Source organism: Pituophis catenifer, unplaced genomic scaffold, assembly GCF_029215685.1.
Source record: "Pituophis catenifer annectens isolate HBS135680 unplaced genomic scaffold, rPitCat1.0.hap2 SCAF_2, whole genome shotgun sequence".
In the NCBI taxonomy this organism is placed as follows: domain Eukaryota; kingdom Metazoa; phylum Chordata; class Lepidosauria; order Squamata; family Colubridae; genus Pituophis; species Pituophis catenifer.
The window spans coordinates 72184102-72199723 of NW_027256882.1; the positions used below are offsets into that span (position 1 = coordinate 72184102).

Sequence of the window (15622 nt, forward strand, 5' to 3'; positions counted from 1 at the left end):
AACCGGGTGTGGGCATGGTCAGCTCGTGATGCATCCGGCCCGTGGGCTGCAAGTTTGACAGCCTTGAAGTAGATTAAAAATATATCTTTCTACTTTCCTCTGCTGCTGCATTTGTTATGTCCCCTAAAAAACAAAGGACAAGGTACTACAAAAAGAGGCATGTGCCCTGTGGAAAGCTAGAAGTACAGTAATCTCATCAGGGTGGGTGGATAGGCCATTACTACCGGTTCACAATGGGAGCATGTGTGCGCACTTCTGTGCATGAAGAGATAGTCAATTATGACGTCCGGGCGGGTGGATGGAGCCTCCCACCACTTTTACTACCGGTTTTATAGAACTGGACAGAACCGGGAGCAACCCGGTCCTACTTCCTCCCCATCACAGCTGTCCTTTTCACTTTCTTAAAAGTTGTGCTCTGCTGTCCTTTTGCTCTTCTACCAGCAATGTCTATTCAATAAACCCCAGCTTCTTTGGGCAAGTCTAGAGGAAACCTGTTACATTTTAAGTGGACTCTCTTCCCATCCACTTTTTTGTCAAACAGCGTGCTGGCCCTATCTTTGTTCTTCTTGCACTGGTGGAAGAAGATGGGAAGACAAGAAGAATAGAAAGATGGCCAAGATTTTTCTCCTCCTCCCTCTGTGCAGGGATCATATCAGAGGTGGTATTCAGATGGCTAGGACCGGTTCGGGTAAACTGGTAGCAGCAACTGAGGGTGTGCCTGTCCACCCACCCAGACGTAATGCTGTCCTTTTTAGCCATGTTTTCGAGGCTGGGCGCATGAGCAAAGCGCATGTGCAGAAGGCTGGGCGCATGTGTGGAAGGCGTGTGTGTGCACAGCGAGTGTGTGGAAGGCCGGGCGCATGCATGGAAGGCGCACGTGTGCAAGTGAAACAAGTGTGCGTGAGCGCGGCGAACCAGTGGCAACAATTTGTGAAACCCACTTCTGGATCATATTAATTAGTAGAATAAGCTACACAATAGTCAAATTCAGAGTAAATTGGTTATGAATGCCGATTTCTTCTTTCATAAGAAATAAGTATACAGTGAACAAGCAGGTAAAAAAATAAACTAGTTTATGACATAACTTAAAAAAAACAGTATAGCTAAAGACTACAGTAAGAGATAGGCTGTATTGGCCCAAAGATTCAATTAAAGATCAGTCCTCAATGTATGACCACAACTGAGGCGAGAACATCTGTTGCTTAGCAATGCAGTCACTAAGTAAATTGCATCCCAATTTTACAAGCTTTTTTTTTTTTGCCATAGTCATTAAGTGAATTGCTATGTTATGATTGGTCGTAAGTATTAGAATTTATAGGCCGTAAGTCACTTTTTTTAAAGTACTCTCATAAATTGGAATATTTATTAAATGAATGGTTGTAAGTCAAGGACTACCTTTAATCCAATGCTCATTGACCAAATAGTGGCCAACTGGGTACATCTGGGAAGTCTAAGGCATAGAGAGGAAGGTATAAGTGAAACATTTTTTCCTCCCTAGCAGCTGGTATTTAAGGACTGTTGGAAGATCCTGTATCAACTGACCATTGATAGTACTGCCTTGCTTGAGCTTTGCTGATACTGCAACTTCTCATTCTTTTCATTCCTTATTTCTAGTTGTATTCCTGAAAAAATATCACTCAACCGAGGATTCCCCACCACACCCCACCCCAGGCAATACCATGTAAAGGATTAACTCAGCAAACAGGAACTAATTATGGGTAGCAGTTGGAATTTATATTGGCACCTGGCAGACTGTACTTTTGCTGTGAAACATGAGACAGGTTGCAAACTGCTGAAGACGCTTTTAAGGGAGACTTAGAAGTATGAATCTTATTCTGCTAATGATAGCATGAGTGTTTCTATTCCTCTGATACTTTATTTTCATCCTTATAATAATGAATAACTCAAGAAAAAAACACAGTTGCTAAGATTTTGAGTAAAGATAACTTTGTCTTTTTTTTTTTCAAGAGTAAAGCTAGTTACTTTTCCAGATCACAATTAAGTCCTTGTGTAATTTACCGGTAACTACCAGCCAACCCTGTTCTGCCCACTATAATGATCCGAGATGAAATTAACTTATGAGGGCAGACATTATTGCTTCTTTATTGCTGGCTGGGTAGGGAGCACAAGTCAAACCGAAACAAAAATTAACAAAAAGAAATATTTTACTTATATCTTTCTGTTCTGATGTTTAAATCCGCAGAAAGTCATACTACAATCCTTGGATTTTGTGGGATTGTTTTTATCAGGGTGCAACATTTGTTTTGCATAATGACAGCAGTGTATTTAAACAACTGTGTTGGAACCATGATTTGAGCAATGATTGGGTCTATAAGAGACTCCAAGGACAGCAAGGATTGGTTGGGACGGCTTGCGATAACTCCACCCACGATACAATACAGTATATTATGGTTCTTTAACTTGATGGCTTTAGAAGTGTCCTTAAAGACACCTCAATCAGTCCCTTCTTCACCCCAAAATACCCAGCAGAAGCCAGCCCAGCCCAGTACATCGATCCCTTTGTTTCCTGTATAGTAAAGTTTATCAATATTGCGTACAAAAACATCAAATTGCCTGAACCAGTTGTGGGTTGCTACCGGTTTGCCCTGTGGCCAGACTGTAGGAAGCCACATGAAAAGGACTCAGATTTCACCCAGCTAGACATTGATCTGATCCTTTAGGCCAATTTCTCTTGCCATACTATCTTGGACAGGAATTTTTATTTTATTTAAGATATGGCATCTACAGAGGTCATGCAATCACTGATATACAAATTTAGTTTAAATATTGTATCAATAGATAGATAGATAGATAGATAGATAGATAGATAGATAGATAGACAGAAACAGAGAGAAAGAGACAGAGAGATATAGAGATAATATAAGTGGACAGTACAATAGAGGAGATAATATGTTAAATTAAGATAAAATCATAACAAAAACATCATACTATGGAGCCATACAATTGCAATGGGATAGTTGTTATAATTCGATATTTAAGGAAGCTAACCATCTAACTGCTTCTGATATGGCTGCAGTGATATCATCCCAGGTGCCTTGAAATTTCCTCAGGGGATGTTCTTGAACTATTGGACAGGAAGAGAAAACTAGTCTAGAAAGCAATCCGGAAAGTTTGGCCTAGTTCAAAATAAAAGTATTTAGTGAACGTGACCCTTTTCTGAGTAAGACTGCTATGGGCAATTGCAGAAATACCCAATAAGACTTTCTATATACAGAAACAAACCATCATGGAAAAACAAAACAGTCCTCACTACAACAACCAGTACCTGAAAAACCGTGTAACAAATAGTTAAGTAACAAATCTATCATGATTGTTGAAAAATTTCTTGACATGAAGAAAGTGGTAGACAACTATGCTTCTTACCATGACTACCTCTTCCTCTTCATCAATACATAACTTAATTAGTTTCTGCTTATAGGTATCTGATACACAGCAAAATCCTTCACTTACTACTAGATTTCCGTTCCCCTCTTTCCACCAAAGAAGGGTAGAACTAGCTAATTCCCAAATTAGTTGCTGTAGAATTAGTATTGCTGGGGTCACTAGTGAGCAGAGCCTCCCCTTAACAGTGGGTGTGAAGTCTCTCACGCCCAAATAGAGCCATTAAATAGGGAAGCATTTTTGAAAACTTGTAGCCAATAGCCCCAACTCCAATCCCAGGAAAATTAAAGCCTGACCTGTGAAGTGCTGGCGACAGATGCAGGTGTAACCTCCTTCCTTGCGGGTGCAGATTCCACCATTGAGGCAGGGGCTGGAATAGCAGAGGTTAATCTCCATTTCACAGTAGTCACCAGTGAAGCCTTGAGGGCAGCGGCAGCGCAAGCCTGTGATAGGGTGGATGGGTCGGAAGAGGGTGGACAGGGAGGCGATGAAAGGAGACGAGCTGTCAAACCTGAGCACCGAGATGCACTTCATATAGTTTTGGCAGGGCTCACGAAGGCAAACGTTGTCATCGAAGGGCAATACTTCCAGCATAGAGACTGAGGTGAGGGTCATGCGTTTCATGTATAACTGTTCTTGAAGCTCTTCTGAACTAAAAAAGTGGCCACTTCGGGGCGACATTGCCGAGAAACTGACATTCAGCACTTGTCCTCCGACGTCTGTGTCATTCTGGATGTTGAAGATGAAGACATCCTCCTTGGGTGTGGCCAGCACAGTAGCCACACCCTCTAGAAAGTTGGCGAGAAGAGGTGACAAGAAACGCTCCTCCCACATGTTCTCTAGGCGCACCGTGATACTGTTTGCCAACATGTCTTCAGTGATGACAATGACACGCAGGACACACTGGGCTGTCACACTGTGGATCCCATCTGCAAAATGGAGAGGAGAGGGGATTAAAAATAGTGTTCTCAAAAATGTTCCTATACAGGTAGTCCTCAACTTACAACAGTTCACTTAGTGAACATTTGAAGTTACAACAGCATTGAAATGACCATTTTTCACACTTATGACTGTTATAGCATCCCCATGGTCATATGATTTATATCGAATGCTTGACAACTGACTTATATTTATGATGGTTGCAGTGTCCTGGGATCATGCGATCCCCTTTTGCAAACTTCTGACAAGCAAAGTCAATGGGGAAACCAGATTCACTTAACAACCGCATTATTAGTTGAACAACTGCAGTGATTCACTTAACAAAGATTGCAAGAAAAGTCATAAAATGAGGCAAAACTCACTTAACAGATTTCTCAATTAGCAACAAATATGGGGCTCAATTGTGGTTATAAGTTGAGGACTACCTGTAGTACAATTTAGTATACAAGAACATGAAACTGTCATTTGTCATACAACCCACTGAAACTTTTGCGTTAGTATTCATATGTGAAACCAATCATTTGATGGGGAAAAAATATTACGCTAACGCCAAGCTAGTACCTTCCAGAGTATGGAACATTATTCAAACTCAACCATTTCAATTTTTGGTAGTTTTCTGATTGGTGATTATTGGAACTGTAGATGACTCATCAGGGCAGCTACCAGGTTGGAGAAGGCTGACATATGCTTGCCTAGACAAGTCCAGCCAATGCATACGATGATATGGACTTTATGGATAAAATGGTCAGGCTTTATAGTGTTCCAAAGTTGCAGCCTTATGATAATTTCAATGTGACCTAAGATTAAGAGATCAACCCCGACTGCTCTTTAGAAGGCCAGATCCTGAAGATGAAACTCAAATACTTTGGCCACCTAATGAGAAGGAAGGACTCACTGGAGAAGAGCCTAATGCTGGGAACGATTGAGGGCAAAAGAAGAATGAGACGACAGAGAACGAGGTGGCTGGATGGAGTCACTGAAGCAGTCGGTGTGAGCTTAAATGGACTCCAGAGGATGGTAGAGGACAGGAAGGCCTGGAGGAATGTTGTCCATGGGGTCGTGATGGGTCGGACACAACTTCGCAACTAACAACAACAACAAGATTAAGATTATCACACTAAACTATTTCAAAGTCTTTGAACAAACACTGTTTTGAAGTCTGGCTTACTATGGAGAGAGATATGTTCAGGTTGAATTGCCCGCATCAAACTGAGCTGAAATTGTTATATAAAATTTCTTTAAAATAGGATTCCCACTAATGACCTTCTAAAATCATTAGCCATTGTGCTAATATAGCAATAATGAAGATAGGTTTTATATCACCACAATAATGGTTGGGTGATGCTAAAAAAAATGCTATAGAGTCTAATGGAGAAATGGCCTATGTATAGAAAAACTAAAATACCACGATATCTTAAGTTCTCTGATTAGAAGGATCGCAGAGAGGAAATATATCACAGAAAATACTTCATCCTCTCAAAAGGACAAAATCATGCAACAGAATGAATTTTTCTAGATGACATTTTGTGTGGATTGGCTCTTCTAAATTTCAGAGTCCAATATTATGTCCACTATAAATTGTTAGTGTTAAAACCCTTTTATGGTTCTGACATTACAACCCTATCATCAAATGGGGAGCTGTTTCTTAGGACATGCCCCCTACATCAAGATCTACAATTACCAGACCAATGAATTGTTCAGTTTATGTAATATTTTCATTGATTTTTCCTGCCCACCCATGGACAGGAACATTGGTTCCCAAGGGTCTACTTTTCTTCCAAAATACAACTCAATGACAGTCTAACATATAAGAGAACAGAACAGAAATAAGGAATTCCCAGACATAGATTGAAAGTTGTTCTCACCTATAAAAGCAAAAAGCATTGGAATAGAGGATGGACAAAGAGAGAAAAGAGTGTAAATTATTAGCAATTACTTTTATGGTTACCAAACTGTCAACTCAAAATAAATTGACCCTGGCTTGCTGGTCAGCAACTAAGGGCAAAATTCTACAAAAATTCAGTTACAAAAGTTTGTGATCCTTCAAGTAATTTAAATCATAAGACATTTTTCATCTGTACATTTTTCATGGCAGGGATATATTTTATTGATTCTCAGCAAAGGGCTGGGGAAATTTACAGCACTACAGAAATGTTTTACAGCAACCCTGCAGGAATTTGCCATTCGCTACTGAACTGAGTGCTCCATCTTCAGACATAGTAACTTGTATGCAGTTTGTCACTTGTCTTGTATAGAGAATGGTTCTTCTCCTAATCACATTTTCTTGCCTAAGGATTGCTGGTTGGAAATTATATTTAGGGAGGGGACATAAAATGTGCCAGGAGAGGAGAAGCATAGAAAGTCACCCTATTTACTTCAGCAAAGGCATTCCTAGATTTATAAATTAATGTGAACTTTGGATACATTAATTTAAAAGTCATATATTGATTACATTTCAGACCAATATAAAATGCAAATAATCAGCCAGATGGTTTAGTTCAACAATCTCCAAATTAAGAGCCTAAGTGATATATTAGTAAAGATAGCTAATGTATTAAATTAGGATCAGTAAAGATAGCTAATATATTAAATTAGGATCAAAGGAATGCATTTTCAATAACTGATAGATAACATTATCTCTGCTAATTAGTCATGGTAATTATGCCCAATTAGTCATTCCTTTGAGATGTATGTTTTGAAAAATTCATGAACCTCACCCAGCCATTTTTGACAATCCATCTTTAGTTTTATTATTTTTCTGAATGTACATTGATGTAAATGGATTCCCGTTGTTAACCACTAGGTTTGTTGTCAAAATAAAAAGTGGAAAAACTGAAGTATATTTTTCTTTGAATCAAAAGTACTTAAAGATATGGAAAATTGCTTTGGCCAAAAAATAAACAAAACAGCAAGAGCTTAAACATTTAATTAAAGATTGTTTTATTTCAATATGTTTTCTGCCAGATTAACTTTGGGTAGAAATATTTAATAGAGATGTTCAAAACATTTACAGGTTTTCCATAAAAGTACACCTGTTTGTATATGTAAGCATCTGTGTGTGCAGGTGCACATGCACACACATATCCATATTGATATCTATTTTGAAATGAATATATTGTTGTACATAAGGTCCACATATTGACATTTTGTTTGCTCAGCAATTAAACAGGAATACGAATAGCAAGCTGTGGATGCACAGTGAATGTGTGCATTGTAGATTGCTTCTTTCCCATTTTGGGGCCTTTACCAGCTCTGCATCTCCAGGACTACCTTCTGCAGGAAAGACCATAGACCCGTGATGGTGAACCTATGGCACAAGTGCCACAGATGGCACGCGGAGCCATATTGGTGGGCACGCGAGCATTGCCCTAGGTCAGCTCTGGCGGGCATGCGTGTGCTGGCCAGCTGATTTTCGGGCCTTCCGGAAGTCGGCAAATGAGCCATTTCTGGCCTCCAGAGGGCATCTGGGGGGTGGGGAAGGCCGTTTTCGCCTTCCCCAGGCTCCTAGAAAGGCTCTGGAGCCTGGGGAGAGTGAAAAACCGGCCTTCCGGTCCCACTGTGCCATTGCATGCCAAAAGCGGGGGAAGTGCAAGAGGGTCGCACGTACATGTGCGGTGTGTGTGTGTGTGTGTGTGTGTGTGTGTGTGTGTGTGAAGCACATTGAATTATGGGTGTGGGCACATGTGTGCGCGACACCCCTCCCCCGCTCCCCCCCCGCTTTTGGCACACAATGGCAAAAAGGTTAGCCATCACTGCCATAGACCAAGCAGGCTCTACCAACTAGCCTGTGCAGCAGTATATACAGCAGGGCCATCAACACGATTATTTAGGAGTTCTCCTAAGGTGTGAGTCAGCCCTCGACCATTTCTGGGGAGTGCCATTGGGTAGAGCTGGAAAAAACTCCCTTCCCAAAACTTCTGCAGAGCTTAGTGCTGGCCCCAAACATGTCATTGCTTGAAATGAAGAAACAAGCTGGACCCCTCCCTTAACTTTTGACAATGGAGTCATTTTTTTCAATGCTAGTGATGGGACCACAGCTTTCACTTCTCTGAAAAATGATAGGCTATGTAGGCAGCGCAAATCATGTCAGATGGAACGATCAGCTGTCTTCATCCATACTTTGCTTCTCTCTAGCTGCATCTGCTGCTGAAGTAGGGCAAGTATAAAGATAAGGATAAATGTCTATAGAGATTTTCAGTCATCCAGGTCGTAGTTGTCCCAAAGGTGCTTTTTCAAGAGGCAACTGGACTTTCTGGTTTTTCTTTGAAGACGTTTCACTCCTCATCCAAGAAGCTTCTTCAATTCTGAAGAATTAGGTAGCTCTGAGCTGAAGAAGCTTCTTGGATGAGAAGTGAAACATCTTCAAAGAAAAACTAGAAAGTTCAGTTGCCTCTTGAAAAAGCACCTTTGGGAAAAAGGTAAGGCTAATTCCTGGAGCAGTCTTAGACTGGACAGAAGGCTGGTAGTATGACTAGAACATTGGTTTTACTTTGTCTGAAATGACATTCTGATGTTCTTCTTTTTGAGTGGCTATGTGCACAGATGCATCCTGTCACTTTGAGAGCATGTGACTCTTTCTTTGCTGGGTCCCTCCCTCAAAATTTTCTCTTTATGCCCATAACAATACCTGACATCAGACTCTGTGTGGGAAATAGGATAGGGGTAGGAATCCAGGCCCAGGATGAATGCTTGTGATAGAACAGCCCCTCTCTGGGAAAGAGGTCTCAGAAGAGATATCCAGTGCTCCAGGCCACATATATTTACCTTCTTTATACTGTTATTTAGACATAGTTCTTTATTTTTTTCCCTCCAGCTGAGAAAGGGAAGGATGGACCTATAGCTATTTATAATCAAAATGGCAAATCTAGACAGCATTCTAAAAAGCAGAGACATCACCCTACCAACAAAAGTGCATATCGTCAAGGCTATGGTTTTCCCAGTTGCAATGTATGGCTGTGAAATTTGGACCATAAGAAAGACTGAGTGCCAAAGAATTGAGGCCTTTGAACTATGGTGCTGGAGAAGACTCCTGTGAGTCCCTTGGATTGCAAGGCGATCAAACCGGTCAGTCCTGGAGGAGATCAACCCTGACTGCTCTTTAGAAGGCCAGATTCTGAAGATGAAATTCGAATACTTTGGCCACCTAATGAGAAGGAAGGACTCACTGGAGAAGAGCCTAATGCTGGGAAAGATTGAAGGCAAAAGAAGAATGGGATGACAGAGAATGAGGTAGTTGGATGGAGTCACTGAAGTAGTAGGCGTGAGCTTAAATGGACTCCAGAGGATGGTAAAGGACAGGAAGGCCTGGAGGAACTTTGTCCATGGGGTTGCGATGGGTTGGACATGACTTGGCAACTAACAACAACAAATAATCAGAATATGGGTGTCAGACTTCGATGCTATCTCAAAATAAATGAATTTCCAAACTGCCAATCTTTAAGGAAATCTTTTCTTTAATTAAGCACAGCAACCGGATCATGACTCGATGCGGACAAGACTGACCTTTTGCCCCCCAATCCCTCCCTTTCCGATCCCCAAATGTCTGCTTCTCATTGGCTATCTTCCAAGTCATTCTCCAGACTTCATGTCTTGTCATTTCCCAGGAATGTCTCCCCCCTCCTCATTTCCACGACAACCCGGCTTCAAAGGGATTTAGCAGGCAAAAGTTCAGAGCTTATCTCTCTCCTCTCTATGCCAGCGCTGAGGCACTGACAATGGGTTCCTTTCAACAATTTGGAATACTTAACTGGCGCAACCACTGCAGAGGTGGTATTCAGCAGGTTCTGACCAGGGGATGAATGAAGGGAGAGGCCAGAATCTGCTCTCTAAATAGACCCAAATAGAAGAATATTCATTGGAAAGCCTTGTTTCAAAAGAATGTAGATGTTAAAGGTCAACATATACAGGTAGCCCCCAACTTACAACCATTCATTTAGTAACAATTCAAAGTTACAATGGCACTGAAAAAGTGACTTATGACCATTTTTCATGCTTAGGACTCCTTCAGCGTTCCCAAGCATTCACATCATCAAAATTTAGAAGTTTGGCACCTGGCTCATATTTATGATGGTTGCAGTGGCTCAGGGCCACGTGATCGATCCTCTTTTGTGATCTTCTGACAAACAAAATCAATGGGGAAGCCAGATTCACTTAATAACCATGTTAATAACTGCCATGATTCACTTAACAACTGTGGCAAGAAAGGTCATAAAATGGGGCAAAACTCACATAGCAACTGTCTTGCTTAGCAACAGAAGTGTTGGGCTCAATCGTGGTTGTAAATCCAATTAATGATTATAATTGAGCCTGGAATTATGGTCATGCTGGTCATTAAGTGGGTCATCACATGAATGTGCCTGATTTTATGACCTTTTTTGCAACAGTTGCTAAGCAAACATGGCATTTGTTAAGCAAATGTGGTGGTTGTAAGATAAACATCAGTCATTAAGCAAACCCATTGTTCACAATGGGTAATTTTTGCCAGAAACTGGAAGTAAATGCTGGTTTCTGACAAAAGGATATTGTTGTAAATTGATGACACATGACCACAGGATGTTGCAAACAGCCATGAAGGCAATCTGGCTGTGGAGCACCCAAATCGGGATCATATGACCATTGGGGGGCGGAGGAGGTTGTAGCCATTGGAATTTCAAATTTGGGTCGTAAGTACCTTTTTTTGATTCGTTGTAACTTTAAATGTTCGCTAAGTGACTGGTACCTGTAGTTGTAAAAAGGTAGGCTTAAGCCATCTTCAGTAAAATAATCTCAGTTTGGCTAATGATATTTAAGGGGTGTTAGTCTGCCATAAAAAAAATTCTCATTAATTTATCTATCTGTGTAAAATATCTAATGGGGATTAGCAATGGAATCCCTCTTAAAATATACATTAATCTTCCTGTAATATTCATTTTAATAACATTAATCTTACCCCAGAGACTTAATAGAAATTTCAATCATCGAGTTATTTCTACTGAAATTGCATCTACACACTTAACCCATTTAATTCAACATATTGTGATATATTTCAGGAAAGATATAAAGCCAAGTATTTTATAGAGTCTGTCCAAATGGTAAATCCTAATCTCTTGCAGTAAGGGGTAGACGGAAAATAAAGCACATCATTAGAATTTCATAAAAGTAAGGAATTAAGGCAACAATGAAAATAAATTCAAGGCAGGCAACTGGGGGAAATGACCCACAAGACAAATGTGATTTTTATGCACACATTCTGAAGCAAATGACGTTCTCAATAATTGCAACAAATGAAGAATCAGAATAACAAACAAACAAACTTGCATTCCTTAAACTGTGATTGATAAACTGCAAAAAAAAAACAAAAAAAAAACAGTGTGACATTTTAAAGCATTTGTCTAATTCCTAAAAAATGGCAATAGCTCAAGTCAACCTTATATTAACTAGCCCGGTTCTTACACTGAGCAAAGCATAACTAACAATCCTTCCTTTGCAGGCAGGGTTTTGTAGGTGGATATTTAGGTAGCTACCTTTCCTATGATAAGATTTGCTGTATTTTTAACTTGTCATATTAGTACGCATGCTACGTTTTATTTTGTAAAATGTAGTGCATAGAAATAACTCAATGATTGAAATTTCTATTAAGTCTCTGGGATAAGATTAATGTTATTAAAATTTCCTGCTTTGCACCCACATACACATGGACACTTGTTTCATTCTTTAATAATAGTTTTCCTCCATTTTGCTGAAGAATATATGGCTACCTGAGAAAATCATTTGAGCGAATAAATGGATAGGAACAACAGAATCTAAGAATTTTGCATCTGGCACTCTTCCCTTGATTCTAGCAATCTCTGAATATCAAGCAGAACATTCTCTGCACTGCACAGCTGGAAAAGGCCCAAAGAAAATGTGTAAGTTTAATAAACATTTATGCTGAAATTAGCGTATCTAAAAATGAGTCATCAAAATGGAGGTTTTTTTACATCCAAATCCTTCTAAAGCAGTGGTCCACAGCCCTTCCAGCTTGGTGGCCCGGCCCGGCATGGGGTGTGTGTGAATAGGGGCACACGTGCGCACAGTTCCTTTTGTGTGAGTGGCATGTGTGAGCGTCCTCCATTCGTATGAATGGAGCTTTGTGCACGAGTGGGGGGTGCTTGTGTTCACACATGAAGCTCCACTCGCGTAAGCGTCAGGGCGCTCACACATGAAACTCCATTTGTGTGAATGGAGCTGTGTGCATGAACGCAAGCACTGTCCACTCATATGAGTGGAGCTTCATGCGTGTGTGCTTGACCATCTCTCCCAAGGCCTGGTTTCGAACAGGCTGTGGCCTGGTAGTGGGCTGCAACCCAGGGGTTGGGGACCTTCTACTTTTGCCTCTATTGACCTCCTCTCTTCTATCATCTTCCCTATCCTGAATTTTAGCCAAGATCTTGGCTAAGGGAAGATCTTGCTTAAGATCTTAGGAAAGAATTTACAATCTTATTCTATGTTATACATTAAGGGCTAAATGAGCAACCATGAATGAAGTGAATATGTTAATGCCCTTCTTTCAACATGCAACATCAACATACTCAATGTGTAGAACATTGACCAGAGCCAATGTGGTCTAGTTTTTAGATGTTGGTCTAGCGCCAGGGAACTCAAGTTCAAAATCCTTCTGCCACAGAAGCTCACTGGTGACTTTGGGCTAGTCATTTTCCCACAGCCTAACTTATCTTTTAGGATAGTTGTGGTAAGTAAACATTGGAGGAGGGAATGTTAGATATGCTAACCTGAAACTCTGGGGCAAAAAATGAGATATGAATCCAACAAGTGAATAAATGATTGTGATTAATAATCAAATGGGTGTGGAAAGTATGAATGGTAGTTATTGTCCACACCCTTTTTAAAGACAATGCTTCTGTGTAGATTTGACTGTAATAAAGTGGGGTGGGTAGTGGGGCTTCAAGTCCATGCACTTTTCTTGTCAAGAATTTCAGAATATTTTCTTCTTAAGGCTCAGAGAGAGTTACCCAACTGGCTTCATGCTACAGGTGGGACTAGAATTTATGGTCTTCCAGCTTCTAGCTAGGACTTTTAACCATAACACCAAACTGGCTCCCTGGAAAAGGTTTGAACTAGAGACTGGAAAGTAATATTTCTTTAGGAAATCATAACAGTGTATGTGTCTTAGCTATATTCTCTTTGTGTTTTAGAGATGAAACTTAGCAATGAAATATGGTTTAAGATGCAGTCCTCGGTTCTGCCACCTATCTTTGTTTTCTCAATAGATTTGTGATTGGAAAAATTCCAGGGTTATGAGAGTAGAAGGAGGAATATATTCAGGGCAGCACAGCAGGTCAATCCCTTTAGTTTTCTAGGCTGACCTTGTCTGACTAGGTTAAGCCTAGTTAGTACTTGGATAAATGACCTCCAGGAAACACTATAGTTAGGGAAAAACTAAAGCAAATGCTTCTGTACTGGTTCTAAGAAAACTGCACAGACATATTCATAAAATCTCCAGAAGAAAAAGATCAAATGTAGAGGGGTCTTTACCTCAAATATGGGAGCAGCAGACTGGCAAGGAATGATAAAGAGTTTCTCTTGATGTGCTGACAAAACCTAAACTTTGAGGCAGAACACGCAATTGTGTCCATTGGGGAAATGCACAAAGGGATTAATGCTTTGCTTGTCATCTTGGACAGCTCCCTTTAGACTTGACTGAAGTTGCAAGAGAGGTTCCTCTGGACAAATTCAAAATAATTTTTCACACCGCAGTGGGTGAAAGAACTCACACATACCGTCCTCCCGGTTTCAGAACAACCTTTCTAAAGCACTTTCTTCAAACTGGAGATGGGTTACATTCTCACAATCCCTCAGTCAACACGATAGCTATACCGTCTGAAGGTTACGGGTGGCAATAGAGACTCTTTAAATAATGTCCCATGAAAGGAGATGGCTTCAAGTCCCCTTCTGATTAAGATTCTGTGATTCTGCTATAGTCGGGGGTGGCCTTCAAATCAATGGAAGTTGTGAGAACTGCTGTAACAAATTAGGCCCAAGGTATGATGTAAACCACTCTGTACTATATTTAAGGATCTAGTGCAGACAGAAACAGCCTATAATGATTACTTGGGGGCAAGGCAAGCCTAATAAGCAAGGTTGCTCCCCTTTCAAGCTCTGACTGGAAACGGTCTCTTAAGAAAAAGAAAACTCGTTCTAAGAGAAAGAGAGAGAGGAAAGAAAAGAAACACTGACCCCATAGCAACCAAGTCTTGCTACAGAACATCCTTCTCTGTCTGACTTAGATCTGATTGTCTTCTTTTCTCTTTGCAACTGCTGGGCCTGACACCTGCTCTTTGAATTTCTCTAGTGTGTTTGTAGTTTACAGAACACATGGATTTAATGATTGCTGCTGTTTTTTTGCCCCCTGCTGTTGCTACTGTTGTTTCTGTTTGATTTTTGTTTGTCCTTTAAAGAGTGATATTTCAACCCTGCAAATATCCAAAAGGATCCTCTGGTGCTGACGCCAGGGACCCTGGAACTCAGGAGATAAGGCTAGGGAGGAAGGAGAATCAGAGAGAAAGCAAAAGCATCAGTGCAATGAAACAAGAGCTAATCTCTTTAGTAGCAGGCTGGACTGATGTGCGGAAACTCAGAGAGCATCAAGGACTCCATATTTCAACCCTCAGCTACAGATATTCTCTGCTATAGGCTGATGTGCTTTGATCTTTTCCATCTTCCTCTTTTGGTTTCATGGAAAGGATTGGCTGGCCTTTCTGACTCAGGGACAAAGCTGGAGTATGCATATGTTTGAGTACAGAAATGGAGTCACCCATTATTCTTCCCTGATCTGTGCCAGGATTTGCCAGAATTTGATTCCAAAATGACCAATGTTCAACCAAAGGCCCTATGGCAGAGCATTTGAAAAACAGATTGAAGGATTTTTGAGCATACACAGCAGTGGTGGATTGTCCCCGGTTCGGACCGGTTCGCAAGAACCGGTAGTAAAACTGGCAGGAGGCCCTGCCCATCTCCCCGGATGTTGTCATTAGCAATCTGCGCGTAGCGCGCGATCCCATTGTGAACTGGTAGTAAAGGTAAGTAGAACCCACCCCTGATACACAGAGTGCATTTTCCTTTTTAAATACACAAAGGGAGAAGGATTTTCTATTTTAAAAATTGGGATTTCGTGCATTTTGAAGCAGTATATAAGTCTAAGTGCTATTGCTAAAATCTTCAGATGATTCAGAACATGACAGGTGTTATTTAGGATGACACTTATGGACACTCTCCTGGAGTCCTGTCAGCTTTTAGGCTAAAT

The 15622-nt window shown here is 40.7% G+C and overlaps 1 protein-coding gene across 1 annotated transcript in view; it reads right to left on the reverse strand.

Annotated features, from left to right (window-relative positions):
* Positions 1 to 15622, reverse strand: part of CELSR3 (cadherin EGF LAG seven-pass G-type receptor 3) — a 109514-nt gene that overhangs the window by 74255 nt on the left and 19637 nt on the right. Inside the window, exon 2 of the mRNA XM_070933621.1 lies at positions 3699 to 4331. Within this exon, the coding sequence (XP_070789722.1) occupies positions 3699 to 4331 (633 nt within the window). The remainder of the gene's footprint in view (positions 1 to 3698; positions 4332 to 15622) is intronic.